Raw genomic sequence first — 27,121 nt, 5'->3', positions numbered from 1 at the left:
ATAATTGGGTGAAAAAAGAATCCTACCAAGAAAGAAGATTTGTGTTTAAAAAAAAAAAAAAGTTGTGTCACATCATTTAAGAACTCAGCGGCGAATGTGGCAGCATCCTATATGAGGCGTGCACTTTTTTACACAATATGGGACCCAATGAAATCCGGCTCCTCTTCGTAGTCAGTCAAATTGCTCTCAACACCCAACCACCAACCCCTCTACAGTAAAAAGTAAATTAAAAAAAAAAAAAAAAAAACAGTATATATAAAGAGAAAAAACACATTCACCTCCCAACCCCCAAAAGTTTATAACATACCAGAACGCGAGCGCAAAAGAGGGGGATTCAGAATCAGATACAACAACAACACATCAGAGACAAAAAGAAAGAGAGAGAGAGAGAGAGAGAGAAACCCTAGCATAGCAAAAGTGATCTCGGAAGGAAGAGAATGGGAAAGAAGAAGAAGAGAGCGTCGTCGAAGGTGTGGTGTTACTATTGTGACAGAGAGTTCGAGGACGAGAAGATTCTAGTTCAGCATCAGAAAGCCAAGCACTTCAAGTGTCACGTCTGTCACAAGAAGCTCTCCACCGCCGGCGGTATGGCCATCCACGTCCTCCAGGTCCACAAAGAGTCCGTCACCAAGTATGTTACTTTATCAACCCCCCTCTCTCTCTAAACCCTAATTACCTCGCTTTCTTGTTATATAAATATAATTGTATTTTTCCTTTTAAATTAAAAAAATTGAGTCTTTAATAATTTTGGATCTTCTTTAGCATCGGTGTCAATATATTGTTGTTGTTGTATTTTTTTTTTTTTTTTTCAATATGATTTTTTATTGTATAAATTTGATAGTTATGCAATGGGGAAGATGTGAGTTGAGCTACGAGCTCTTGGCAATAGGTATTGATATGTATATAAAAGAGGTCGGGTCTTGCTGCGATGGCAAGTTCCTTTTACTTAAAATATGGGTACGACACCCTTTTAAAGCATGGGTCCGATACCCCAAATGAAGTGTCTGTACTTCCTAGCTTAAAAGTGAATGCTGCAAAAGTGGGAGTTTTGTGCACTGGGTACAACATTTATTGTAGTAAAAATGGTTAGGTTAAGCTTATGATGATGATGATGAGTACTCCATAACCTAAAAGAATTACATAAAAAAAAAAAAATTGATTTTGTGAAATATAGGTATAGTTGAGTGTAACTGCTTGTGAGACACCGAGACCAATCAAACAGAGATTGAATTAGCAAGTCTTCAAGGCTTCAAGTTGGTTCTTTGAGATTTCTGAATCAATGAGTAATATGATTTATTAATGTAAGTATATGAGGTATGTAGTTATGTGTGTGTGTGTGTGTGTGTTATGTTTTGAAACTATTTATGTTGGTATTTGTTAATTATGTCTGATTTTGGTGGATTCTCTATTTGACAAATGATGTTGTTCTGCAGGGTTCCCAATGCAAAACCAGGTAGAGAGACTACGGATATTGAAATATATGGAATGCAAGGAATCCCACCTGATGTCTTGGCTGCTCACTACGGTGAAGACGGTGAGGATGCTTTAAAATTAGGAGAATTTTTTGGTCGTTGTACTATGCTACATGTCTGTGTTGTGTTGTTGTTGCTTTGATTGAGATGCCTATATTTCCCTCTTATGTTGTATTATCAACTCCTAAATTTGGAACTTAGCGAAGGAATGGCTGGTCAAGCCTATGATTGTCTAAGCTTTTTCTATAAATTACTTGGGTTTTCAAAGTCGATTAAGGGATTCAAAGTCAAGGGCAGGTGTTTGGTATGTAATAGGGATTGCTCAAAATTGGAATGGACTGCCTTTAGTACAAAAATCATATCAAATTAGAACTAGTAACTAAACTCAGCATTAAGTATCAAAAGAACTCACATAAGCCTGCATAATGAACACAGAAGCATTCCCTTGTGAGCTGATTGCGTTTAGCCCAGTGCCACAACAGGATTCTTGATATGTGTGATGCATTGGCTTGAGACTAGACTTTTGAGTTACTTAAAATAATCTCATACCTTGAAGGAGCCAACAAGCTCCAGCTCAACTGGCACAGTGGCACCTCCTCCCCTTGCAAGTGCTAGGTGGAGGGTGAGGCTGTGGGTTCAAGACTGACGAAGAAAAGGAAGAGCTCAAGGAAAAAGAAGATTAAATATACAAAGATTCAATAATTGTGGTCTAATTTTGATGTCGGACCTTCTTAGCACCTTTGATAGGTCATTTTAGTTATTAGTATTAGGTCTTTTAGGTTGAGAAGCTGCTGGATCAGTTTTAATTAAGTTCTATTAGAATAAGGGCAATTTGGTAATTTTCAGAAATATGGAATGGGCTGTCCTTGGCCGTACCAAAGGCCCAAGAGTCTTATTTTATGTTTACGTATTATTAAGTCTTTTATGTAATTATTATTAGTATTCCTATTCAGTCTAGGAATAGGTTATTTATAGTCCAATTCCTACTGGGAAAAGGATAACTATAGTCCTTTGGTACGGCCAAGGACAGCCCATTCCAGATTTCTAGAAATTACCAAATTTCCCTTATTCTAATAGAAATTAATTAAAACTGATCCAGCAGCTTCTCAACCTAAAAGACTTAATACTAATAACTAAAATGACCTATCAAAGGTGCTAAGAAGGTCCGACATCAAAATTAGACCACAATTCTTGAATCTTTGTACATTTAATCTTCTTTTTCCTTGAGCTCTTCCTTGTCTTCATCAAAGACCCACTCAGTGCATGTCTTACTTACTATCAAAAAAACAATTTTCATAACTTGAAGGAGCCCATCTAAATAGTTGGGATTGCATTTGCTGGTTCTGAATCTGATTTTGGTTATTCTTGTTAGGATTTTCCCTTTGCAGTTCCCTCATCTAATAACATCACCAACATCTAGTTGAAAGCATTTGGTCCTTTTTTTTTTTTTTTAAATTTTAATTAATTCATATATATCTATCTATTTATATGCATGTATATTGTGGTAGTTTAAAAAAAAAGTACATTTTGACAGCTTTATTGATTAGATCATTTTGCTATCTATCCTTTGCTGATAGATAGTATAGTTTTTATGCTATCTATGTGAACACCAGCACTCAAGTCTCCAATTTGTGTGTTGGATTGTTATTATGATATCTATGTGGTGGGGAATGAGTTCTATAATATACTCAAACTATGGCCAAAAGAAAATTTTTGGAAAGGAAATAATTTTTTGTCCACACAACAAAATTTCTGGCTCTGCCCTGAAATGGTTTATTTTTAAATATGGTATTGAATTATTCAAAATTGAATGTATTAATGACATTTTATTGAACTCGTTGAAGAACATTAATGACATGTTATACATATTAAAAAAAAAAATTTAATGACATGTTGAATTATACTATCAATGTATTAATCAGCAGTTGGTTTTTTCATGTTTTCCTCGATTTTTGTTGTTTCTTTTTCCATTTACGTGAAATTGCCACACTTCAGAATCATTTTCTTGGTTCTTTGTAGCATTTCGAATAAATTTTTCTTTTGCAAGTAAAGGTTTTGTGCAACTCTCTAGTTAGGACCTCTTGTACAGACGTTTGTGCTGTCCACTCAATTTCTCCACAGTGCTTGGTTTTCCATCAGTTCTTTTTTCTCCTCCTCTTCCTCTCTCTACTTCATCCTTATTCTCTATTTCTGAAATACTTCTTATTTGGGGGAGACTAAATTATGTTGAAAACTAGGGTGTTCCTAGGTTGGGCTTGTAAATGATTTAGGTAGAATTCATTTTTTTTTTTCAGATTGGATGGTGGGTCTGATTACCAGCTTAGGAACTAATCCCCATATATGTAGGGGAAGGGGCATCCTATATTTTGTTGTGCCAGGTCACATATAACGTCATATTGGAATAACCCATTATCCGTTTCATATTGGAATAATGTCATATAGGAAGCATGTCTTGGTTGGTCACTCAATTTAAAATGGAGGTTAAATTTTGAAAGGGATAATGGTACTCCCAACTGTCAATTGATGAATCAATTCATGTGGGAGGGCTGAAATTTTAAAGTGGTGGTAGGGAATCACCCGCTAACTATTTGTGTGGTACACAAGATTGGTGGGAGTCTCATCTCCTTCCATTCCCTTCTATTTAGGTCCAAAACCACTGATCACAAAAGAATCAGTTTACTTGTTCAAGAAAATGAGCTTTAGCTCAAATGGTATCTCATTTCCTTGGAATAGTAAGGCAGTGATTGAGGCTGTGGGTTCAAGATCCACGGATGTGTGTGTAATCAAAGGAAAATCATATTTTTGGCTTGCCTTGTTTATAGGTGTCTTTGGAATATCAGAACCATTTTATTTTTTCAAATCCAAAGAATTTTTCTTAATTTATATGTGGGTCATCAATTCAGCATTAAATTAAAAAGAGGGGTTGAAATACTCGTAATCTTTTTTTCCAATAAATAAATTGAAAAATAAAAAATAAAGGGTTCAAATCATTCTATCGACATGAGTGTTATATATTGAAAAAACTTTCTAACTATTCATTTGGTATGGTGGTTCAACACTTGTCAACCATTGACTATTAGTGTAACATAACATGTGAGGGTCTCTCCTGTGCCTTACAGTTAACTTGTTTTTTATTTTTGTTTTTAAGTTTACTAATGTGTGATGTCATGTGTATCTTCCCATTTAGTCCAATTACAATCTGTAGAAAAATTTGGAACAATGAGGTTATTTTCACATAGTAATGGAGAGTTTGTATATGTTGCATTGGAGAAGTTAAAAGCATTAACATACTATGATTACCGTCTGACATCTGAACTATTTTGCAGAAGAAGAAGGTGCATCGAAAGTGGCTAAAGTGGATATCCCAACTACGTCGCTAGTTGGTGGTGTTGTACCAGGATCATTGGGAATTGCATATCCTCCTCAACCTACTCTGGGTGTAATGCAGCCAATGTATGTTTTCTATTAGATTTTTCTCTTAAGACTTTCCTGCTTCACATTTATGCAGCACTAGTTCTTGGTGAAAGTAGATCTGCATTCTCAAGATATATTCCTTTCATTTTGATTTGTACTTTGAGCACAAATAAATAAATCAAATTAAGTGTTCTGTACTGTAAGATATTTGATTATCACATCCATAGTTATCTCACATTTGGAACTTATTTTGGGTGTTTGGTTACAGTTACAATCCTGCACTACCAGTGCCTCCTGCTGCTTGGCCTGTTCCACCTCGTCCCGGGCCTTGGTATCCACAGCATCCTGCAGTTTCTGTTCCTCCTCCTCCTCCATTGGGTTATGCCCAACAACCATTGTTTCCTGTCCAGAATGCAAGACCTCCTTTGCCATCAACCACATCACCTGCACTACAACCTTCACAGATAACTCCTCCCGGACTGCCCGTATCCAACCCATCTGTCCCTGTATCGCAACCATTGTTCCCCGTTGTTGGGAACAACAATATACCTCAAATTTCACCATTTTCTGCTCCTATGCTTTCAACAAGTATGCCATCAAGCTCTGCAGCGGAAGTTAAAGGCTCCATTGACGTGCATTCAAGTGCTAACGCTTCTATGACAAATAATTACCAAGCCCCAAACATACCAGGTTGGGTATTTTTTAAATTGAGCCCTGCAAATAATCTTTTCAGTTTTGGTTTTCTATCAATACTCATCGTGGTTGATTTTAGAAGTAGATCTCGAACTTTCAATGTCATAAAAATTTCCAAAAACTGAGAATTGATAAGTTGTGATTAAATGATGATGTAAAATAATCACTTGTCATTAATAAACTGATAAAATTAAAAAAATTAATCACTAGTCATGAAATTATGTCAGATTTTATATTCTGGGTTTTTAATAGTATTGATATTGCTAGATGTTGATGTTCTCTGTAAAAATAATGGTGCAAATGTAATTATGTTTGATACTTTGATCAAATGTGCCAACATGAGTCTCATTTAAATAGTTTTCTGTAAGGTCTCCACACTCCCTATAAAAACCATTCAGCTATGAGATTATGGGTTTTCATTCTTACAATTACTATTGATGGTAAGGATGTATTGCTTGCTTAGCTTCTGTCTGTCTGTGGTACTGAATGTTGGGCTGTTAAGAAGCAGTGTATTCTTAAAATAGCATTCTATTATTCATTTTATTTGTCTACAAGTATTTGCAAATTTAGATATTGCTGTCAACTATTAGCCAAAAGCTAGAATAAACCAAATTCCATAGAATTAAAGCACAAGATAGTTCCATCCTGACAAGTTCAAATAACGAGCAATGACTGTTTTAATTGTGACTGCATTTAGCTGATGTTTCTCTATGCTTACCCCATACCACTAGGCGAATTAGCCATTGCCCTTTCGTCTCTTAGTTTGCACATCTACACATATATTAAGAAGTCAAATTGGTCTCTCCTTTGTAATTTGCGTAAATTACCCCCTTCTGATTATATTCAGAAGCAGCCTTGCTAAATAGTAAATACTGTTTTTGGTGAGTCAATCCTCCAACTACCTTCATGCATCTACTTATTCCTTTTCTGATCTTGTGATGATGAATTTGATAAGAAAACTACCAAAAAACTATTTTTGATGAGTGATCCTCCTACTACCTTCACCATAGGCACTTGTTCTTTTTCTGATCACAAGTTTGACTCTCTCTCTCTCTCTCTCTCAATACATATAAAGCCACCACCTATTAAAATGTGAATGAAGTTTTATTTCGTAACTTTGGTGCTGCTGTCCATTGGTTGAGCCTACTTACTCCAGATTGGTTTGATTTGGTTTTATAGCGGGCTGGTAAGATTAGAACCATATTCATTGGATTCCATTTCATGATGTTGAACTTTGATATTGTTAGGCTGCTTTGCTGTGGACTTGCCCAAATATGTTTCTCACATCTTGTTGGTGTCTTTGTAGTACATAATTTTATTGATTTTAATGTCTTTTTTTGGGGATATACTGTAGGTGGGACATTAAGCAACTCTCATTCATATGCCTCTGGCCCAAATACTGGTGGTCCTTCAATTGGACCACCCCCAGTAATTGCAAACAAAGCTCCTGCTACCCAGCCAGCCACTAATGAGGTCTATCTAGTTTGGGATGATGAGGCAATGTCCATGGTTAGTTCTCTCTCTTTCTCTCTCCCCAAAAAAAAGAAGAAGAAGAAAGAGTCTAATAAGGAAAGCTTTTAACTATAATTATTGCTGACTTGGCACACCTGGTGATTGCAGGAGGAAAGAAGAATGTCCCTAACGAAGTATCAGGTGCATGATGAAACTAGCCAGGTAAGTCATACTACCTCTTTAATATATGGAGTTGGTTTCGCATCTGACCAGATGGGTAGGCTTTATGTTTCATGTTTTCAGATTCGATTCTTTCGCACTGTTTCCTATTTAGAGAGGTATTTCTGTATGAATTTCCAATTTTTTCATCATTAAAAGAACAACCCACTTGGTTAGTAATATGTTAAACCATTTAATAATTCCATTTTTCTTCTTCCAACCCAATTGGTTGAGGGCATGTAAACTGCCATTCTTCGGTTTGCACGCAATGCCACCACTCTTGTGGGAATCAAAAATTGCAAGTAGGTATTTGCATTGTTTTATTCTGGTAATTAGTAATTACAATTTTGTCAAGCTTGCTGCAATCAACTCCAAGATTCTTCATCCTAGCATTGTACTCAGTTAAGAACAATGTGTATGTATTTTCTCTTTTAAAATTTGGATTTACCTGCTGTTATTCATTCTCCCTATGCTTGATTCTGAAAAGTGGGGTTTTGGGTGGAACAAGATCTTACCCAACAGATTTTTGCCTATTCGTACAATTTAGTTTATGATCCAACAGTGAATTCAGACTTGGCCCAGGTCAGCTTCTTTTGCAAAGTTTGGTTCTCTTTGCTTAGGCCAAGCTTTATAACATATCTGGTTTGTCCAAGTGATTGATATTTAGGGCTCCTTTCTGATCACCCCCCTCCTGTGATTTTATGTTTCAGATGAGCTCAATTGATGCAGCCATAGACAGAAGAATATTGGAAAGCAGGCTTGCTGGTCGAATGGCCTTTTAGATCAAATAGAAGTCATGATGAATTGTTGGAATGTTTTTGTCAATGCATCATCCTTAGAATATTGTGGGATTCACTTAAACGACAAGGCGATGCCCTGGTCTTTATTCTCATTGATTTAATTGGGTGTCTTGTAAGTGGCCATATTTATTTGTGTTTTATTCTTTACAAGAGAGGTTCAAGGGAGTAAATTTTGTTGATGATATGAGGATTCTCCATAGAAGTTGCTAAACTTGTATTTTTCTGCATAGTCTCTTAATTTTTAGTTTCAACACTTTAGGATCTAGTCTTGAACCCTTTTGTGATCAATCTAATTCAGTTTCTCCAGGTGTTTTTGAATCATTGGATTTCATATCTTTGTAAACAACTATTTGCTTCATTGTTTAATCTTCATTAAGAGATATACTGTGTGTGTGTGTGTGTGTGTGTGTGTGTGTGTGTGTCTGTGAGAGAGAACATTCTGTTAGCCAAAGTAATTAAAAGCTATTGTAAAAACTCTTCTCTATCTTGTGCAATAAAAATTGTCTTTATGAAAGCTTACGATTTGGTTAGGTTGAGTAGTGCTTCATTCTTGACTGCACGGCTGCTATTATATCCCCCAATTTTGTATTTGCTTAACTGGAAGTTGGTTATTTCATTGACTAAACGGTTTTTCTTCCTCTTCTTCTTCTTCTTCTTCTTCTTCTCCTTTTTTAGAAAATAAAAATTTATTGAAGGTTTTATTCACTTAAATAAGACCTAATTGTAGCAATTGAATTAGAAATCCTGTATTTTTATCTTGGGCAATACCGCAAAAATGGCTTAAGAAATTTTCAGTGTAGCGAGTTTTGCTAGTATTTGTCAATGCTCATTACGATTTTAGCAAAATGGAATGCCAATTTTAATTATGGGCTTTTCTTTAAAGGGAATTTGGGCCTTTTAGCTAGAATACAGTCTTTATCGAAAAAGAAAACCTGGACATATTCGTTCGGCTAAAATTGCTCATTTGAAGGGTAACGTATCATAACAGCACCCTAATGAATTTCTCAAGTCTAATAAATACGCGTGGGAACAGACTTATCTTCTTTCTTTTTTTCGCGCTAAATAAAACACATGCTAGTTGAAAATTGAAATATATGGTTTAAAATGCAGGCTCAAGTAGAACAAAGATCTAAAAACATAATTTATTTAAAATTTCACAACGGCTTGAGGTGATAACCTGCCATTGTTGTATAATAGAAGTGATGCCAATAGTGGTCTTAGCAAAAATGATGTTGCACTAATAATAATTTGTCATTACAACAAGTTGTGATATACGTTATGTATGTAGTATTGTTGCAAATGGAATCAAGATGCGATTTAATGTTGATCGTTTTTTTTGGATTCATTTTAAGTGGGGAGGAGATTTGTACTTGAAGTCTTGAAATACTATAAAATGCTTTTGACTTGATTGTCAATGGTGATTTGATATTGAGTATACATTTGGAATGCTATTATAAGCTAGTAAAAACTAGCTTTTTGCTTCTTTTTTCCCACTGTTTGTGGATCCTAGTAGGTCTCGCAAAAGAAGAAGCTGTTTTTTTTTCTTTAGTTCGCTTAATTGCTCAACTGGCTTGGTATGGTTTGTTGGTCCCAGTATAATAGTTTTGGTCAAAAGGTGAGATAAAGTTAACTGATTGAGAGTCGCTATATAGTTTTTGCACAAATGTCAAGTATTTTTTTGCTTATTGTGGCTCTCACTCTACTTTTTTCCCCTATAATACTTTTAGCAAAACAAAATCAACTTATTTTACTTCTCTTTTAGCTCTTTTTAATTGTACTTTTAGTAAAAAAACTAAATAAGTTATTCTCAAACATATACTAATGTCAAGTCCTTTTTGCTTATTGCAGCTCTCACTCTACTTTCATTTACCCCTACAATACTTTTAGTAGAACAAACTCAATGTATTCCAAACAGACACTAAGACAGGACCATTGTGGATGTAGGGAGCATTAAATTACATCTTAGGAAAAACGAAGGGGGAGATCTAATTTTAACCTATGTTTTCTTTGTATAATTGAATTTCAATTTCAATCTCTCTCTCTCTCTCTCTCTCTCTCACACACACACACACACACACACACACACATACCCTCTGACATTGGCAAATCTCACCCCTTTTATTTGATCGCATTAAGCTAATAGTCGGTTTTTTAGAAACCTAATTATAACTGCAGGTTAGTTGAGTTTAAACCTCTATATATATGGGTTTAGCTATTCACTTGAAATCTTATCTTCAATACCTACATGGGCAAACATTATTATGTGTAATTACCAACTCAACATGAAATCACATTTTCACTTGAACTTGCGTTTTCATTTAGAAGGTATCTCATGTATTGGATATATGTATCATCTCTCTTATAATGTGCAGACCTCATAATTGTGAGATCCACACTATGGGAGGGATACTGTATCCTATGCACAAGATACATTCTTCTCTAGCTGAAAGCATGGAGGGATTAAAGGGGGCGGGGGAACTCATGTACATTGTAGAGGTTTGGTAAGAAGATTCATCATCTTTAATTACCAACACATATACTTAATGATATAACTAATTTTCATTAATGAAAATATCTCTATTTTATTTATTTTAAAAAATAAAAGAAAATTCCAAATGCTCCTTTAATTAATCAACCATAAAAAAAAATGTGGTGAATTTGACAAAAAAAAAAACTTCTTTTTTATAGAAAGAGAGAAATGGCTAAAATCTACTTTAGATTCCCTATGGAATTCGTTATATTCAATGATTTATTGTGCTTAAAAAATAACTCTGGTAAAAGTATATATTTTTTAAATGTAATATTTTATAAATCATATATAAACTGACAATAAAAATAAAATAAATTTAAACTTATGAAAAAGAATTTGGTATAAATTTAATTTTCATCCCTAAAATTTCAAATGTTTATAACTACTTCTTCAAAATATTTAATAGTTTCATCATTCGTTTGAATTTTTCATTAAATTTATTCTAAATCATATCAATTTTTAGCCTTTTTTTTTTAAAGATAATTTTAGGGCATTTCTATTTTTTTTTTTGATAACCTGGTATTTCATTAACATTGTTCAATATGTATGTAATTTCTTCAAATATAGACGGTTGCACATATAATTTCTTTAAATATAGAACTAACAAAACTTAAAATTCAAAGCTTTGCAAAAATTAAATATAAGCTTTAAAGTTTCAAGGGAAAAAACCAATAGCGTATATTTTGGAAAAAAAAATGAAAAAACTTTTTTTTTTAAAATTTTATTATTATTATTATTTATTTATTTTAAAGAAGCCAAACCCAATCCTTTCTATGTTCAAAACAAACAAGCCCTTACATCAAAACCCCTAAAACCCACGTTTCTCTACTCCATCACTCTGCAACACAACACATTTCTCCGCAAAAACCCACCTTCATACACTTTCAACCAAAACCCATCTCTCTCTCTCTCTCTCTCTCTCTCTCTCTCTCTCTCTATGTTTTTTGTATAGGAGCTGAGACATGAAAGCTTTGAGAGCTCTAAGAACCATCACAACAACCCTTTCTCCAAAACCCCACAAAACCCCTCTCAACCCAACCTTCCTTCACCACTTCTACTCAGCACAGCCTCAAGAAGAAGACCCATCACACAACCTCAACTCCTCAGACTCTGAAAATGGCTCTGACTCAGTCTTTGACAGTACCCATTACACAATACCAGGTCTTGGTTCTGAAACCAATGCTCAAGCCCCTCAGCAACCCACTTGGGATGAGAAATACAGAGAAAAAGCTGATGGCTTGATCTTTGGGAAAGATACCCAGAAGAGGAAATTGAAGATTTTGGAGGAAGAGGAAGAGAGGAGGAGGAGAGTGCTTGCTAAAGCTCTGCTCGAGGCAGCGTTGGAGGCGGCCGACGATGAGGATGAGGAGGAGGAGGAGGAGGTGGTGGTGAAGGAGGAGGACCAGAAGTCATTGTCTGTTGGGATAATTGGTGCCCCAAATGCTGGCAAGTCTGCACTCACTAATTACATGGTTGGTTTTCTAGCAATCAATTCAATATGTTTGGATTTCATTGGGTTTTTTGAAGTTTTCTTCATGATTATTGTGTTAAAGATTAGTTCTTTTTTGAATTTGTTGGTCATATTGTTATTGAATGTTGAGACTTTTAGGAATAGTGATATACCAACAATGAGACCTATCAAAAAGAAAAAGAAAAAGTGAGTATGCTTAGGTAAGAGGATAGAAAGAGAGAGAGAGAGAGAAGTCTGCACTCACTAATTACATGGTTGGTTTTCTGGCAATCAATTCAATATTTTTGGATTTTTTTGGGTGGCGGTTGTTGTTTCTTGATGATTTTTATTGAACGTTGAGTATTTTAGGATTAATGATTTAACAACAGTGAGTATGCTTAGGTTGAAGGAGAGAGAGAACGATATACTTTGTGCGGAAGTTATCTTGATGATTATTGTGTGAAAGTTTAGTTATTTTTGAATTTTTTGGTTATATTGTTATTGAAAAGAGGGATAATACTTTGTATCTTGCTCATTTTGTTGGTACCTTGTTTGATTGGTCTTGAGTTTGGGGACTCATGCATATGGATTATGTTTCAGTGTTTATTGAGTCTTTATGTTTTTGTATATAATACTTTGTATTTGTTTGTAACTCTTTAGGCTGCTTTATGTCATTTTGCATGCCGTAGTGTCTTTTTAATAAAATTTTATTACCTATATAAAAAAAAGAGGGATAAACTTTGTTGTCAGAGATGCTTGATGGATCCTATATATATTGGCATGATTCATGGTGCTGATCTATCCCTTTTTAAGTCAGGGACTTTAGAAATATGGTCCTTCATTTTCAACTACTCAGCTTGTGTGCTGTCTCTTGTGGTTTATGCATAATTGATATGCAGGATTAAGGGCACAATGTCAGTTTTGGAGAGCCATTCGTATTTGTCTTATGTGGTTAATCTGGAGGAGGCTTATTTGCAAAATTATTAAAACATGGATTTTTCTACGCTGAAAGTTATTTTCAGTTCCCCGATTCTTCTGTTAGCAACTTCCATTTGTGTGGATCTCTCTCTCTCTCTCACTCTCTCTGTCTCTCTATTTTTGTTTTTTGGTAGATGGTAAAGGGTGCCTGTGATTTTCATTATTGATCTTTTTATTTTCTTTTAATCTGATTAAGACTGAGAATCATTCATTGATCAGTCCCCTTTCTCCAGTTAATTTGGTCTACATCCTTTACTACTTTTTTTTTTTGGTATATCAAGGATGGCTGTTAAGTCCCAGTTTCGAGCATTCCTGGTTCTCAGGAATCCACCCATGTCCTTTTTGGTCTGTTTATGTGATTTTCATATTGGGTTGAGTTGGTGTTAGAGAGTGTGCTCGTCTAGAGGCATTGTGGGCTCCGCTCCACCCATTGGGCCCGATGTGGCCATTTTTTTTTTGTTTGTTTTTCCTGGGCTAAATTAATTGGTTGACAGGTGTGGTGTGGCAAGGGTACTGGGAATTTCAATGTATTGGGTTAGGGTTTTTTTAGGCATTATAAAGTCATGTAAACCCTTTATTTTCTGATAGTGAAGGTTTTCACAGCTTGTTCCCGTGGATGCAGGCACATTGTCAAACCATGTAAATCTTTGTGTTGATTTTCTCCTCTCTCTATTTTTCATTAATATTGCTAAGACCTGAATCTACAACAGTTGGCCTTCAGTTCCACAATGGACTGTACTGTATGCATTATGCATGCTGTCAGTTTTCAGTAATTGTTTTTTTTGTTATGTTATTATGACTTGCATTGTATATGATTTTTATTTTTATTTATATTTTTTAATATTGGTATTTATCTGAATAACCACATTTTCCAGATCGGTTATATCTTTAGTGCATTTGGTACAGGTTGGGACAAAGGTTGCTGCTGTTTCTCGGAAGACCAACACTACAACTCATGAAGTGTTAGGAGTGATGACAAAAGAAAATACCCAAATTGTATGTATCTTGCTTTGATATATTACCAATCAACTACTTTGTTGTAATGACATGAATTGCGCAGTATGATGTGCATCTAATTTTAAAACTAAATACTTATATCCATATTGCTACCACATCGAGATAATTTTTATACCCCATTTGATTAATGACTATATCAAACTTAGTAAATATTATTAGTTTTCTAAATAACATGTTTCTCCATTCAGGATTGGGCTTATGATGCATAACAAATTATGATGACAGGTTATAACAAATTGTGTGCAAAGAATAACTATTTTTGCATTGTCTTTTCTACTGTGAATGCTTGGTTAAACTTAATACGTTCAGATCTTCTGCCTTTTTTAAATTGTAACTTTGTTTATAATTTCCATCTTAAGGCATGCATCTTTGTTTTTTGATAAGTAATAATCTTTGTATACAGGGGTATACAAAGAGAGAGTTAACATCAACACCTCAAATTACAATGCTCTAACAATCTAATAAAGAATCACAAGAGAAAAATTGTAAAGCTCTAGCCCAATCCAGCATAGAATGAAAGAAAAAGGATTTAAGCTCAATTCTAGACCGCTCGCAACCCTCAAAACTTCTAGCATTTATCTCCCTCCAAATATACCACCTTAAGCAACGTGGCACTAACTTCTGAATTGCGACATTACGATGCCGACCAAAGCTGCCTTGCCAAGAAGCTAACAAATCCAAAACCCGCTGTGGCATCACCCAATGAATTCCATACAAACAAAATACCAAGGACCAATAAGCTATAGGACCGTATAAGTAAATCTATTGATGTCACAATTCTGAAGCTGTAAATCTTGTAAAAATACTCATATAAAGATAGAATAAAAAATATATATTATTAGGAATTCATGTCTTGCCCCATGAATAGTTGGATAACTCTTCCTACTTACTTTTGAAGCAAAAATAGAACATCTTTAGTTTGAAATCTGAAATCAAATTTAAAATTTTGTAGTGCATCTTATTAAAAGCTAATCATTGTCCTGCTTTTCATATGTTATATCTCTTGTGCTGCAAAACATTTTCTGTTATGTTGATGCCGCAGCTTGAAGCTTCAAAAATTTCATTTCATAAAATCATGGCAGATCTATGCTTGTAATTCTGTGTGGAAATAATTTTTTTTTTTCCACTTTCTGTAGTTTTTAATACTATGTCAAAACTAAAAAAGAAAAAAGAGAGAATGAACTGCAGATATAACGGCATTAAAAATGTTCTGGTTTAAATTAAGTTATTCTTTAGCAAAAAGTGAAAAACAGAAGTATTGCTCGTGTAAAATGCTTTCTATATCATTTTATTTCTGTCTAATCAAATGCCCATGATTTGATGCTTAACATATGCTATTAATGGTATTTTCACACCATCTTTATGTTTTCTAGTCAGAGATAACTTTTATGAGTAATTTATGATGCCTGTTGTTGTGTGCTGTTTGATAATGTAATTTAATGATTTTCTGAATGTTCAATGCAGTGTTTCTTTGATACCCCAGGACTCATGTTAGATAAAAGTGGATATATTCACAAAGATATGAAGGTTCGTGTGGAAAGTGCTTGGAGTTCTGTCAACCTCTATGATGTGCTCATTGTTATTTTTGACGTTGATAGGCATCTTACCAGGTCAGTGGATAGCATTTTACACAAGTGGACTTATCCTTCTTTTTTGTTTCTTATATTAGATTGATATTTTTTTAATGGAAATTATTTCAGCTATATTGGCAGTGCCATAACTATATGGAAACATTTAGCTCTTCCTTTGTATAGTCCCTGTGTACTTAGGGTTGTGCCCTTTTTGTGTCTTTTTATTGAAATTCAGTAACTTATATAAAAAAAAATCTCTTGTAGAATGATTTAAAAAAAAAAAAAATTATTATAGAATAACGGCTAGACTCTATTAGTAACAAGTAAATCTTTTGTGTAAAAAAAGTCTCGATATTTTTTATTTTTTGGGGAATAAAAGGCAATCACTGTTGGGCTAGTTTATGTTCAATCTGGTTTGTGAACTGACCCAACTTGGAAGTATTACGGTTTTAAGTGGGAAATATTCTAAGGCTTAGTCCATGGAGCGGAGGTTTGAGCTGATTTGGCCCTGTTTTTGAGGTATTTATTTTTTGCTTCAGATTAGGGTTTTACTGTTGTATTGAAAACTTGACGTAGCAAAAACACAGCAACTCCATGGACTAAGGGTTGTGCCCTTTTTGTGTCTTTTTATGATTTAATAAAAAAAAAGAAAAGAATTTATTATAGAATAAAGGCTAGACTCTATTAGTAACAAGTAAATCTTTGTGTGTAAAAGAAGTCTCGATATTTTTTATTTTTTGAGGAATAAAAGGCAATCACTGTTGGGCTAGTTTATGTTTGATCTGGTTTGTGAACTGACCTGACTTGGAAGTATTACGGTTTTAATTGGGAGATATTCTAAGGCTTATTCCATGGAGTGGAGGCTTGAGCCGATATGGCCCCATTTTAGAGGTATTTATTTATCGCTTCAGATTAGGGTTTTACTGTTGTATTGAAAACTTGACATAGTAAAAACACAGCAACTTCATGGACATAGGCAAATTGCTGAACCATGTATATCTTGTGTCATATGATTGTTTCCTTTGCTCCTATTTTCTCTGTTTTTTGCGTATCATAGGTTCTAGGAATTAGGTTAAATTCTAACAATCGCAAAGTCTGAGACGACCCAGAGAGCACCTGATGTCCAAGTTAATTTGTTTTTGTCCAAAATTACCCCCTTCTTTTTGTCTGACTCACTTCCTTTATCCTTTGTGAGTTTCAGGAATATCTCAATTCATAGGTCCGATATCCACATTTATGAATTGAAAGGTCCGAATGATCCCTGTAAAAAAATAGTCATCCCTTCCACTAAAATCTGTTGGAATGCCTGTATGCCTGATCTATGCTGAGTAGGTGCTCTATTCAGCAATATGGGGTGCCCCTAAGATAGGCTAGAACTATCACCCTACTTAAAAAAAAAATTCCTGCGATAGGCTCAGAACTATCTTAGAATTTAAAATCCTTCCTTAGGCTTTTCTTTTGAAACCCTTAGTCTTGCTTTTAACAGAATAAAATTAATAAGATGCTCTAAGGGCATTTATAGTGTCCTCAGTTTTTTGTCTATTATTGATGCCAGCGTCTCAAACTGACTTGACCAAAAGTGACAACAGATTAGCTTTTTATTTACTCTTAATTTAGAGATCCTATAGTATTGCAACTTCTAGCTTCATTACTGATGTGCATAGACACTGTTTGTGAAAGAAACACATAAAGGGGAGAAGTCCAGGTGTACAGGATGTATACAAACAAAATTACTTAGAAATTGTGACAAATGGTATCTATACGTAATACGTCAAATTGAACAATTCTAAGAAGATTAAGGATTCAACAAAGATCATTTATTATAAACTTCTGCATGTGAACTTAATATAACACAGATGACTCAATCTTTTATGTTACCTTTTTTTTTTTCTTTTTTTTTTTTCTCCTTTTGGTGAATATATGCACATGAATGCTTAATTTATTTATAATCATAGTTCTTTCATTGTCTAATTGGGCTTTTTTATTCTTCCACATATATAGGCCCGATCAAAGGGTGATAAAATTGATTCAACATATGGGATCACAACCACACCCAAAACAAAAACGCATCTTATGTATTAATAAGGTTGATTTAGTTAAAAAAAAGAAAGATCTGCTAAAGGCGGCTAAGCAATTTGAAGATCTTCCTGGATTTGAAAGGTCAGTGTTTCTTGTAATAGGAAAAGGAACACTAGGCTGTCACGTTTCTGAAAATTGATCTGGTGCTTAGGATAGCTTATTGTCTATTGTTTTGTAGGTATTTCATGATCTCAGGACTGAAGGGCTATGGAGTAAAAGATCTTACTCAATATTTGATGGAGCAGGCATGTAGTTGTACCACCATTATTATATTTTTCTCAAATCAATTTACAGTTTCTGGAATAAGAGATTTGTGGAATTTATTTTGTTGCTGTATGTCTTTAGAATGTTATCTGATTGTCAGCCTGAACATTGGAAACAATCTTTCTGATCAACTGTGGCCTTTTGTGAGAAAAATAGTTATGGCTATCTTTCTGGTTCACCTATCAAAAAAAAAAAAAAAAAGCGAATAATTTATGGTTAATATCAATTTGATCTATGAATTTAATATATGGAAATGATTGCACCTTAATTCTTTCTTGACAGAAGTACTCTTTCTTCTCTTGTGTGCAATGTAGTTCTAAATAATGACGTTCTAAATAGTAATGTTACAGCTTTGAATGAGATACATTATTCCTCATTTTTTTAAATCAATGTGAGCAGCTTATAATTTTGACTTGGGATCCTAATAAAGTTAAGTGTAATTCATTTTAATTGATAGGTGTAAAATATACACTCATATGAGATATGACTAGTGGTTTGATTGTGTTAGCTAATCATTTTATCAATCTGTTTTTATCAATCGTTTTATAAATCATTTGATTGTGTTTGATTTCATTAATTCTATTAGCTTTTCCCTTTGATCTGTTTGTATCCATTTTTTTGCAGTGAGTTTACTATCATAAACTCATTGTACTCTTCTTATCAATAAAGTTTTTATTACCCATAAAAAAAAAAAAAATCAATCTTTTTATATGCATTTGAATGGTTTTTTTTTTCTTTTTGGATAAATATATGCATATGAATGGGTTTACTCAGTCATTTGTCAGTTTAGTACTTTCAGGCCTTTTTTCTTCTCTTGAAAAAAAAAACACAATTTTTCTAATTGTCCATCAATTTTCCAGAAGTCTACTCTAAATCATCCTCCCCTGAGCTTTAGCTTTCCCTGTTGTTTAGATGCATTTATTTTGGTTATGGTTGGAAACTCTCCAATATTCTATTGAAGCTGAAAAAAAGGTTATATTTTCTTTGTATAAATACGCCATCATTTTTGTCTCGAGGCTTCTTTCACCATCCATTCACAATGTATCATCTTTGTCCTTCAAGTACAGATTTGACAACTGTTATGTGACAGGATAGATGGAGATTATACTCTTTACTTTTTATTAGTGAGAAACCTGGTGAAAATAGAATTAGTCATTCTATTTAATTCTTCCATTTACTTGGTCAAGGTGCACTGCTAACTCTGGCTCTTCAATGTCTTTTTATGCTTAGGCAGTTAAAAGACCGTGGGATGAAGATCCATTTATCTTAAGTGAAGAAGTTATGAAGAACATATCATTAGAAGTTGTCCGTGAAAGGCTGTTGGACCATGTTCATCAGGTAGAGCTGGAATTTTTTTCATATGTCCACCTTGAGGAAGTGTTATTAGTCTACCATTAGAATAATCTGCATATTTCAGGAACTAACTTAGATAACTACATTGTATTCTGCTCCTCTCAGGAAATTCCGTATCAAATTGAACATCGTTTAATGGACTGGAAGGAATTACGTGATGGTTCTCTAAGGATTGAGCAGCACTTAATTACCCACAAGCTAAGCCAGCGTAAGATTCTTGTGGGAAAGAATGGCTCTAAAATAGGGTAATCAGCTCTGTTCCTGTCTCCATAATTATTTGATATAAACATCATAAATTTTCGATCTAGTAGAAATGAATTACACGTTAACATTAGACATCAGATGAATCAATGATTTATCAGAATTTTCTAATTTTCTCATATTAGTTACTGGAATTTCAATTTCAACACGATAGCAGCTATCTTGGTTCATCATGCATACATACCATGAATATATCCTCATGCAATGTTAGGAGAAAATAGATCTGGAGTTTCAAAGTTTGTGCAATATCAATCTGTTCCTGGTAGGAGGCATCTAAAGTTATGATTTAGGATTGGCACTTTGCCTGGTTATTATATCACTTTATTGAAAATATATCTTAGACATGCATATGAAGATGCTCATAAGTTTGTGAGGATGATCTTATTCAGGAATATATGGAATGTATAGGGAGTTTCATGGATTCCAATATAGATTAGGGACAGGCCAGTTAAATCTGAATCTGTTTCATTTGATGTCCCTTCCCCAAATCCCCCAACCACAAGCTGCCAACCAAGAGAAAAAAAAGTGTTCAGGAGTGTGCGTTTTTGGGGGTGAGGGGGAGGGGAATTGAAGCTTACCATATCTAACTGACTTGGATCATCTTCTTATGTTTGATGTCTGAAATCAAGCAAAGCTGTTTTCCTTGAACACAGAACTGAGTGTTCATCTTCAATGGTACGTATCAGTTCCCAGATATCCTCTTAGGTTCCTGTAAGAAGACCTTGCATGTATTCTGCCCTTCAGCCTTCTTGCTTTAGTGTTTTGTCCTCTTCCTGCACTCATCAAGGAACATGATCCATATTAGATTCATTATTTTAGAAAATCCTAATTAGAAACATATGGCTGTCATTTGCACAGGAGAATAGGCATTGAAGCTAATGAAGAGCTAAGGTCCATCTTCAAGAGGGAAGTGCATCTCATCCTTCAGGTTAGACTAAAATGATGTGTTCAACAAGTTTTATCGAATATCAGGAATTGCACTCCCCAGCACCATCTGGAATTGTATATAGAAAGGCTTGTCAATTGCACTTGCACGGGAATCTTCCCAGGGACTTAACCTTACAAAGGCAATGTGGAGCTGAGCTTCAAAGTGGCAAGTGATTCATCAGATGTTAGGGGACTGGGGCTCAGGAGACTCCGTCTTTGCCAAGGAGATTTCCCATTATTCCGCTTTTAGTTTGCTAATCTTGCAAAATTTTGAGAAAATATATGTTTTCTACTCTTTTTGGTATGAATTCTTTCTTTTGTATTTATGTACCATTGTATGAATCCTTAATAAGGTCTATTCAATTATAATTTATACATCATTATTAGATTATTCTTTGTTCTGGTCTCTGTTGTTGAAACCATCTCATTTGTAGAACTTTTTCAACTTTTTATTACTTGTCATCCCACATCTCTATCCTGACTCCTGAGGACCCAAAAATGGAATTTCTCTAAAATCTTTTTATCCCCTTTGTGCTTTGGATTTCAGCAACCAAGTGAAGGTATATTTTCTACTTTGCTTGTTGCTGAAATTGGTGACCCTTTGGGCTTTGGATTTCAGCAACCAAGTGAAGGTATATTTTCTACTTTGCTTGTTGCTGAAATTGGTGACCCTTTGGGCTTTGGATTTCGGCAACCAAGTGAGTTTATTTTCTACTTTGCTTGTTGCTGTAATTGTTGATAGCTTTCCTCATCTTTTGTTTGTTTGTTTGTTTGTCCTTTTGTGCGTGTGCATGTCACGGGTTCGAGTTTGGGATTGACTGTGTTGACAAGCGATATTGATATTTACGAGTCATTTCGGATTCTTTGGTACATATTGACAAACTCAACTGATACTTCCAGGAGACTTATCGAAAATAACAAGTTTAACCTTCATTTGTCATGGTTGTGGGAGCGTGTCATCTCACTCCTGCGTTCAATGTCAATGTCAAATATAAAATTATGGCTCCGTTTGTCGGTATGAAAATCATAAACAAGAGGAAAAATAATTAGTGCCCGGTGTTGAGTCTTCTTGCTGTGGAAGTTTTGTTGGGAAAAATGTTTTAACATTCCCCTAAACTTTAGTGTAGTGGCCATTACATCTTCTGAACTTTTATTTTAAAGCCAATTTACTCCTTGAACTTTAACCATGTGCCAAATTAGTACTTCAGTTAGACTGCCATTAATATTCTAATAGACTACTCAGTGAGATCCACTTTTATTTATATATTTTTTTAAACTAAAAAATTATCAAAATTTACAAAAGAAAACCGATCAAGTTAAAAGAGAGAAACCTATTCAGTTTTGAGAGAGAAAGAAAAGCCTAGGATGATTTTCAAATCCTTAATAATTAAACCATTCCAGTTTAGAGTATAATTTTTGTTCCTCTTTAGTTTAGTGCCAAAGATAATATCAACGTTTAGCATAACAAACAAGGCCCATAAATCCAAAAGAAAATCAAGCAAATACATGGAAATGGGAAAACAAAAAGCCGAAAAAGAACAAATTATAAAGAGTTTTTTTTTTGGCAAAACAACAAATTAAATTGGAAAAGTTAATTAAAAGATCCAGTTAATGTGCGCCCTTAGGGCACACATTATTTTCTATTTTTGAAAAGATTTTATGGAGAATTGAAAAAACTGTCATAAAAGTTAATAACTTTTTCATTTTTTTATAAAAAGTTTCTTAAAATAGTTTATTAATATATATCCTAAAAACAGACATTAGTAAAATCCTAATTAATTAAAATAAAGAAGTGGCTTTTTAGATTGGGAAACAAACTACGGGTCCAGGACCTTCCCATGAAATCGATCTTTTGACAGCTCAATCATGGAGGAACGGAGTTGGGTTTGAAATAATATTTCTTGAAGGAAATTGGTATACGGCTCTCAACTCTAAAAACAAATCAGATGGGCGACGTTTAGACATTAGAGTTACTCTTTATTTAGATGTAGATTAGCTAGATCGGAGGACAATGAACAACCACTCACAATCCTACTTTGTATTTCTCCCTAAACTAAGTAGTTTTTCTCTCTTCTATCCATCGGCTTTTGCAAATTTTGATAATTTTTTAGTTTCATGTGGGTCTCACATGAGTGATCTGTTAATGTGTTAATGGCAGACTAGTTTTTGTATTAATTCAGCACATATATAAAGTTTAGAAAGTAAATTGGTTAAAATAAAAATTCAGAAGGTGTAATGACTATTATCCTGAAGTTTAAGAGGTGTCATGACATTTTTCCTTTATAAATTTAATACTTAAGAAAAAAAATCCTATCAAACACTTTGTAATAAATATCACCATACTCAAGTAGAATACACAACACAAAGAAGTTTTTAATTAAAAAGAAGTTTTATGATACTTATAACATAACACGTAGTTATTTCATTCTAGTTTCAACAATGGGATTTAGTTTAAAAAAAAAAAAAAATCTTATTTCAACAATGGGCTTTATATAGAATACATAGATTTTAAGTTTCTAAACGTACTTAAATTGATTGAAAAGGTTGAATACATGTAAAATTTTAGAACTACCATCTTGGATAATGCCCACTTATTATGGTTTGATGCTACAAATTTGTATTTTGGGGGGTTTTACAACCTCCGATACTAATCTTGACATAAAGAAATGTGGGACTGCTGAAGAAGATGGCTTCAAAGCACATTATTTCACCTCACACCTTGAGACCTAATTTGTCCTCTGTAAGGAAAGATATTGAAACTTCGAAATTTGGTAAGTTCTTTCATGAAGTTTCAGGTGGAAATGACTCTAATAAGTAATACCCTCTTGTGGCACATAAATTGACACAGTTGAGGAAATAATACCTTAATATAATATATATAGACACCAATTGACCTAAAAAACTTGAAGGCTATAATTAAGTTTGGATTCAATTATATTATATTAACCGCTTACTTATTTATTTATTTATTATTTAATGTGAAACTTTACTTACACAATATATATATATATATATATATATATTAGTATATTCCTACAAACACCCAAAAGTCCCCTTTACTTAAAATTTAGCCATGCTATACTAATTCTATCAATGCCAAACTAGCTAGTGAGCTTTGTAGTAAATCTTGGTAATGGAACCCAACAAGATCTTAGGATCTTGTTAGCATTCAGAGCAAGTTATCCTTGGTTGAGCTAGGGGACCGTGATAACTAAGGCTATGTAGATGTCTTCCAAATTAGGCACCTACTTCTGTGCAGTTGCCTGGAATCAAACTAGGGACAAGGTTCTGTGGAAGTTACATTCGTTCTCAAAATCAATTCCTAGGCATGCCTTTATATACTGGTTAGCAATAAGGGATAAACTTTGGAAGCTCATAAACAAAATGAGAAAATTTAAAAATATAATAAAATGCCACAATATTTTTATGTTCTTATTTTAGTTGTGATGGTCCCTATCTAATATTTTGTTATTTTATTTAATTTACTTTTGACCTATGTTGACTAACGCTTCAATTGATGCGAAGATATTGTGACAGTTTGTTCCGCTCTAGTACAACTCAAATGTAATTCTTCACCACGGAGCTATCAGTATAGGGGATCAAATTGTGCAAGCTATAAGGAAACATGTGGGGTCTAGGCTGGAGAGTAGAGAGCCTACCCTTGTACCAAAGTAAATAAAGAGCTATGTAACATATGGGGAGTACTGTCTGTTTCGATTTTACACTAGAAAGTCTGAAACATATGGCTTTTCGAAGAATTTTGTCTTTGTTTTTGGCCATTTTAGTTCACTTGTTTTGTTGTTGAATTTTGCTCTTGATAGCCTTTAAGTTGTTGTGTCGTATTTAGCTTGTCTCAATAAAATTTGTTCCTGGATTATTACCAAAAAAAACCTATGCAGCCTTTCATCCAAACTTGATTTCAAACCAGCTAAAAATTCTGAGTCCCTTCAAGTTGAAACCAAATATACTCAAAACTATTTTGACCCAACTTCAACTTGAAATCAATAACGATATATTATGGAAATCACTAACTATATATTATGGAGTAATGTTACACACAAAATAAGTTTCACAATAGTTGAGTTAAGTAGTTTTATTGGTTCTCTTGTGCCCCACCACTCATACCATTTTATTACCTATCCTTAACAACTTGCTACCTCAGTTGTTTTGTAGAAATTTTTGTGACTCTAGACTTATTTTATATTATATAGAACATTGATTCTCACACATTTGTAAATCATCCACACGCATTACATGTTTCATATTTTATATGTGGATATCAAAAGAATGTGGGTATCGTACGTTATATATACAAAAAACTACTCACTATATACACATGTAGATATGCATATGCACCCTTCAATTTTATGGTTAGTTGTGTTCGTTTGGATACCTCATAGTTTTTAGTAGCTTATTTGTATAGTATTTGACAAAATGTATAATTTTTGGTAACTCTTATATTAATAAATGTGTGACAAAAAGTTAAAAAACTAGTTTTTTTTTTTTTTTTTAAAAGGGGTAAAAATTAGATTTGTCTTCAATGCACTCACAATTCACAAGGTTATTGAATTTGTCTTCTTTTCAGTTTTTTGCACTGTTAAATTTTCCAGTGAGAGTCTAGTACTTGTTTTTAAGTATTAACCATGCTTGTGAAACTTAGAGCAGCTTGGTTACAGGTTTCTCTTTGTCAAGAGTCTTAATACTACAAAAACATTGATTTGTCTCATTTTATAAGAGGAATTAGGATTCCAATCTCTCTCATTTCTTTCTTGTCATAACAATTTATATTAATAAAAAAAAATGCATCTAATGGTACACTAAAAAAATTAAACAATAAAGTTAGGGCATGACACAATTGCATACTAAACACGGCACATTAATTCACTTAATTAAAACATCTGAAAGGTACCACAACAAGTACAGTACTGCAAGCCTAAAAGCTTATGCTACTACCAAGTCTAACATCACACCAATTTGGACCTACCAACTATTTTTTGTTCTTTTAGGAAAGTGGACCTTCTAACCATTGAAAGGCTGAAATGGAAGGGTGAGCTGGTCTAGAAGACCAGTGACTGGTGTAGCCAGTCTAGGCTCATAAGCAAAACCATGCAATTCACTATCTCGTCCATAGCTACCACCAACACCACCATCTTGAGAGTACGGACATGGAGGAATCCACTGCCAAATCTTCCTAAAAATATCAAACAACAATGCCTTATCTGACCCTCGAATCATAATCACAATAAACTCTCCATTACCAACACAATCAAACCCATTTCCACCTTCCAATTCAGCAAACTGAACATAGAGTTGTTGTGGCATTCTCTCAACTTCAACCCATGTAGTCCCACATGATTGCAAGCTCCAAAGCCTAAAGCTTTTCGGTACATTTAGCTTGCTTTTCTCAACTGCAGCAACTAAGAGTAGTTTTCCTTTACTCTCAACCAGGTTTGGTGACCTCAAAAACCTTCTCATTGGAGCTTGAATCTTGCACCATATATTGGCTGCAACATCATGAGCTAAAACACTGAATGGGCTGAAGTTCATGCAGTAAAATTTTCCTCCTACATAAACCATTCTACCCGACTCAAGGCTACAAAGCCTTGGCAGTGAAGAATTTGTACCCCATATTGAATAAAATCCACCCCCATCAATATGAAAGTTCTCAGCTGTTAAATTCTTCACTGCAAAAGGAGAAATCATATCATCACCAGCAACTGTAACATCTATGGATGTAGGACTAACAGTTAGTCCAATAGAAGGGAAAAGCCTTGGTCTAAGTGTTGGAGGCAATTGAGTTAGAGAACCAAGAATTGGGTTACATAGGATTATGCTTTTTGGACCAGCCTCGTCTGAAACACAACAAACTAAGCCACCAGAGGAAGAAGCTGGTGAAAACCCTGGGGGAATCAAAGCAAAAGAAAGGCGGTACCATGTGATATCATAAGGATCAAAGATATATCCTTCGCATGGTGGTGCTCTAACATTAATGTCACCTTGATCTCCACTACTAGTATTGTTCCTATAAATGTAGCTCTTGAGGGTTTTGTGCTTGAAGAATAGGAACCAATGGTGTCTTGGAGATACTTGGAGATATAATTCAAGAAAAGTGTCAGCGAACAAGAGTGCATACCATCTTTTACAGACAGAACGAGCACGAAAGAAGGCTGGTGGTGGAAGAAAAGCAAGCACACGATCTAGAAGTCTCTGTGGGAGTTTGCTCCAAATCCTAGGGTCCATCCAGGTATTAGTGATGGATGTGGCAGTGGTACCACTACTACTACTAGCAGTGAGAGTTGTAGAGAAAGTATAGGAAAAGGGTAAGTTCATAACAGGGTGAAAAGATTCCATTTTTATGGTTTGGCTTGGATTTTTGGTGTAATACTGCTCTTCTGGGTCTTTGTTTTTTGAGTGGAAGCCAATACTAAGTAGAGGAAAAAAGGCTAGCTTTTCGTGTTAAAAAGAGTAAAGATTCATTCTTTGTTCAAGGAGAAAAAGAAAGTGGATGTGGTTGATAGGTTTGTGAAAGACTTGGAAGCCATGACATATAAATGGAAATCTCAGGTAGGTCTTAAGAAGGCATTGTGTTTGTGGAGAAATAAAAGGTTGTCTTTGGTATGTAACTGCAAGAAGTTGCTATG

General features: G+C 34.3%; 3 protein-coding genes across 5 annotated transcripts; 2 read left to right on the top strand and 1 right to left on the bottom strand.

Annotated features, from left to right (window-relative positions):
* The first annotated feature begins 274 nt into the window (after nucleotides 1-274).
* LOC115968333 (protein SUPPRESSOR OF FRI 4) lies at nucleotides 275-8,408 on the top strand. 2 transcript variants are annotated; one of them, XM_031087710.1, is made up of 7 exons: nucleotides 275-631; nucleotides 1,434-1,534; nucleotides 4,799-4,925; nucleotides 5,155-5,576; nucleotides 6,934-7,088; nucleotides 7,200-7,253; nucleotides 7,961-8,408. In XM_031087710.1, exons 1-7 carry the CDS (start codon nucleotides 438-440, stop codon nucleotides 8,030-8,032), a joined length of 1,125 nt encoding a protein of 374 aa, XP_030943570.1. In that variant the 5' UTR covers nucleotides 275-437; the 3' UTR covers nucleotides 8,033-8,408. The 2 variants fall into 2 exon arrangements, with proteins under 2 accessions (XP_030943570.1, XP_030943569.1); XM_031087709.1 differs by having other exon boundaries at nucleotides 7,200-8,408.
* A 2,962-nt stretch (nucleotides 8,409-11,370) lies between these two features.
* On the top strand, nucleotides 11,371-20,860 carry LOC115969158 (GTP-binding protein ERG). Of its 2 annotated transcripts, XM_031088732.1 has the most exons (8): nucleotides 11,371-12,052; nucleotides 13,915-14,004; nucleotides 15,490-15,635; nucleotides 17,598-17,756; nucleotides 17,854-17,920; nucleotides 19,170-19,277; nucleotides 19,398-19,537; nucleotides 20,412-20,860. In XM_031088732.1, the coding sequence occupies exons 1-8, from the start codon at nucleotides 11,543-11,545 to the stop codon at nucleotides 20,494-20,496; spliced, it is 1,305 nt and encodes a 434-aa protein (XP_030944592.1). In that variant the 5' UTR covers nucleotides 11,371-11,542; the 3' UTR covers nucleotides 20,497-20,860. The 2 variants fall into 2 exon arrangements, with proteins under 2 accessions (XP_030944592.1, XP_030944593.1); XM_031088733.1 differs by lacking the exon at nucleotides 17,598-17,756.
* A 4,639-nt stretch (nucleotides 20,861-25,499) lies between these two features.
* On the bottom strand, nucleotides 25,500-26,831 carry LOC115967723 (protein UNUSUAL FLORAL ORGANS). Its single transcript, XM_031086854.1, has one exon. It carries the CDS (start codon nucleotides 26,829-26,831, stop codon nucleotides 25,500-25,502), a length of 1,332 nt encoding a protein of 443 aa, XP_030942714.1.
* Nucleotides 26,832-27,121: the final 290 nt, after the last annotated feature.

This window comes from Quercus lobata, chromosome 11 (assembly GCF_001633185.2).
Source record: "Quercus lobata isolate SW786 chromosome 11, ValleyOak3.0 Primary Assembly, whole genome shotgun sequence".
NCBI lineage: Eukaryota > Viridiplantae > Streptophyta > Magnoliopsida > Fagales > Fagaceae > Quercus > Quercus lobata.
This window is presented reverse-complemented; position numbering and strand designations above follow the sequence as displayed.

Coding starts and splice junctions, on each gene's coding strand:
- LOC115968333 (XM_031087709.1), top strand. CDS start 438: ATGGGAAAGAAGAAGAAGAGAGCGTCGTCGAAGGTGTGGTGTTACTAT. Junction 632..1,433: donor CACAAAGAGTCCGTCACCAA/GTATGTTACTTT, acceptor GTTGTTCTGCAG/GGTTCCCAATGCAAAACCAG. Junction 1,535..4,798: donor TGCTCACTACGGTGAAGACG/GTGAGGATGCTT, acceptor ACTATTTTGCAG/AAGAAGAAGGTGCATCGAAA.
- LOC115967723 (XM_031086854.1), bottom strand. CDS start 26,831: ATGGAATCTTTTCACCCTGTTATGAACTTACCCTTTTCCTATACTTTC.
- LOC115969158 (XM_031088732.1), top strand. CDS start 11,543: ATGAAAGCTTTGAGAGCTCTAAGAACCATCACAACAACCCTTTCTCCA. Junction 15,636..17,597: donor GTTGATAGGCATCTTACCAG/GTCAGTGGATAG, acceptor CCACATATATAG/GCCCGATCAAAGGGTGATAA. Junction 19,538..20,411: donor AAGAATGGCTCTAAAATAGG/GTAATCAGCTCT, acceptor TCATTTGCACAG/GAGAATAGGCATTGAAGCTA.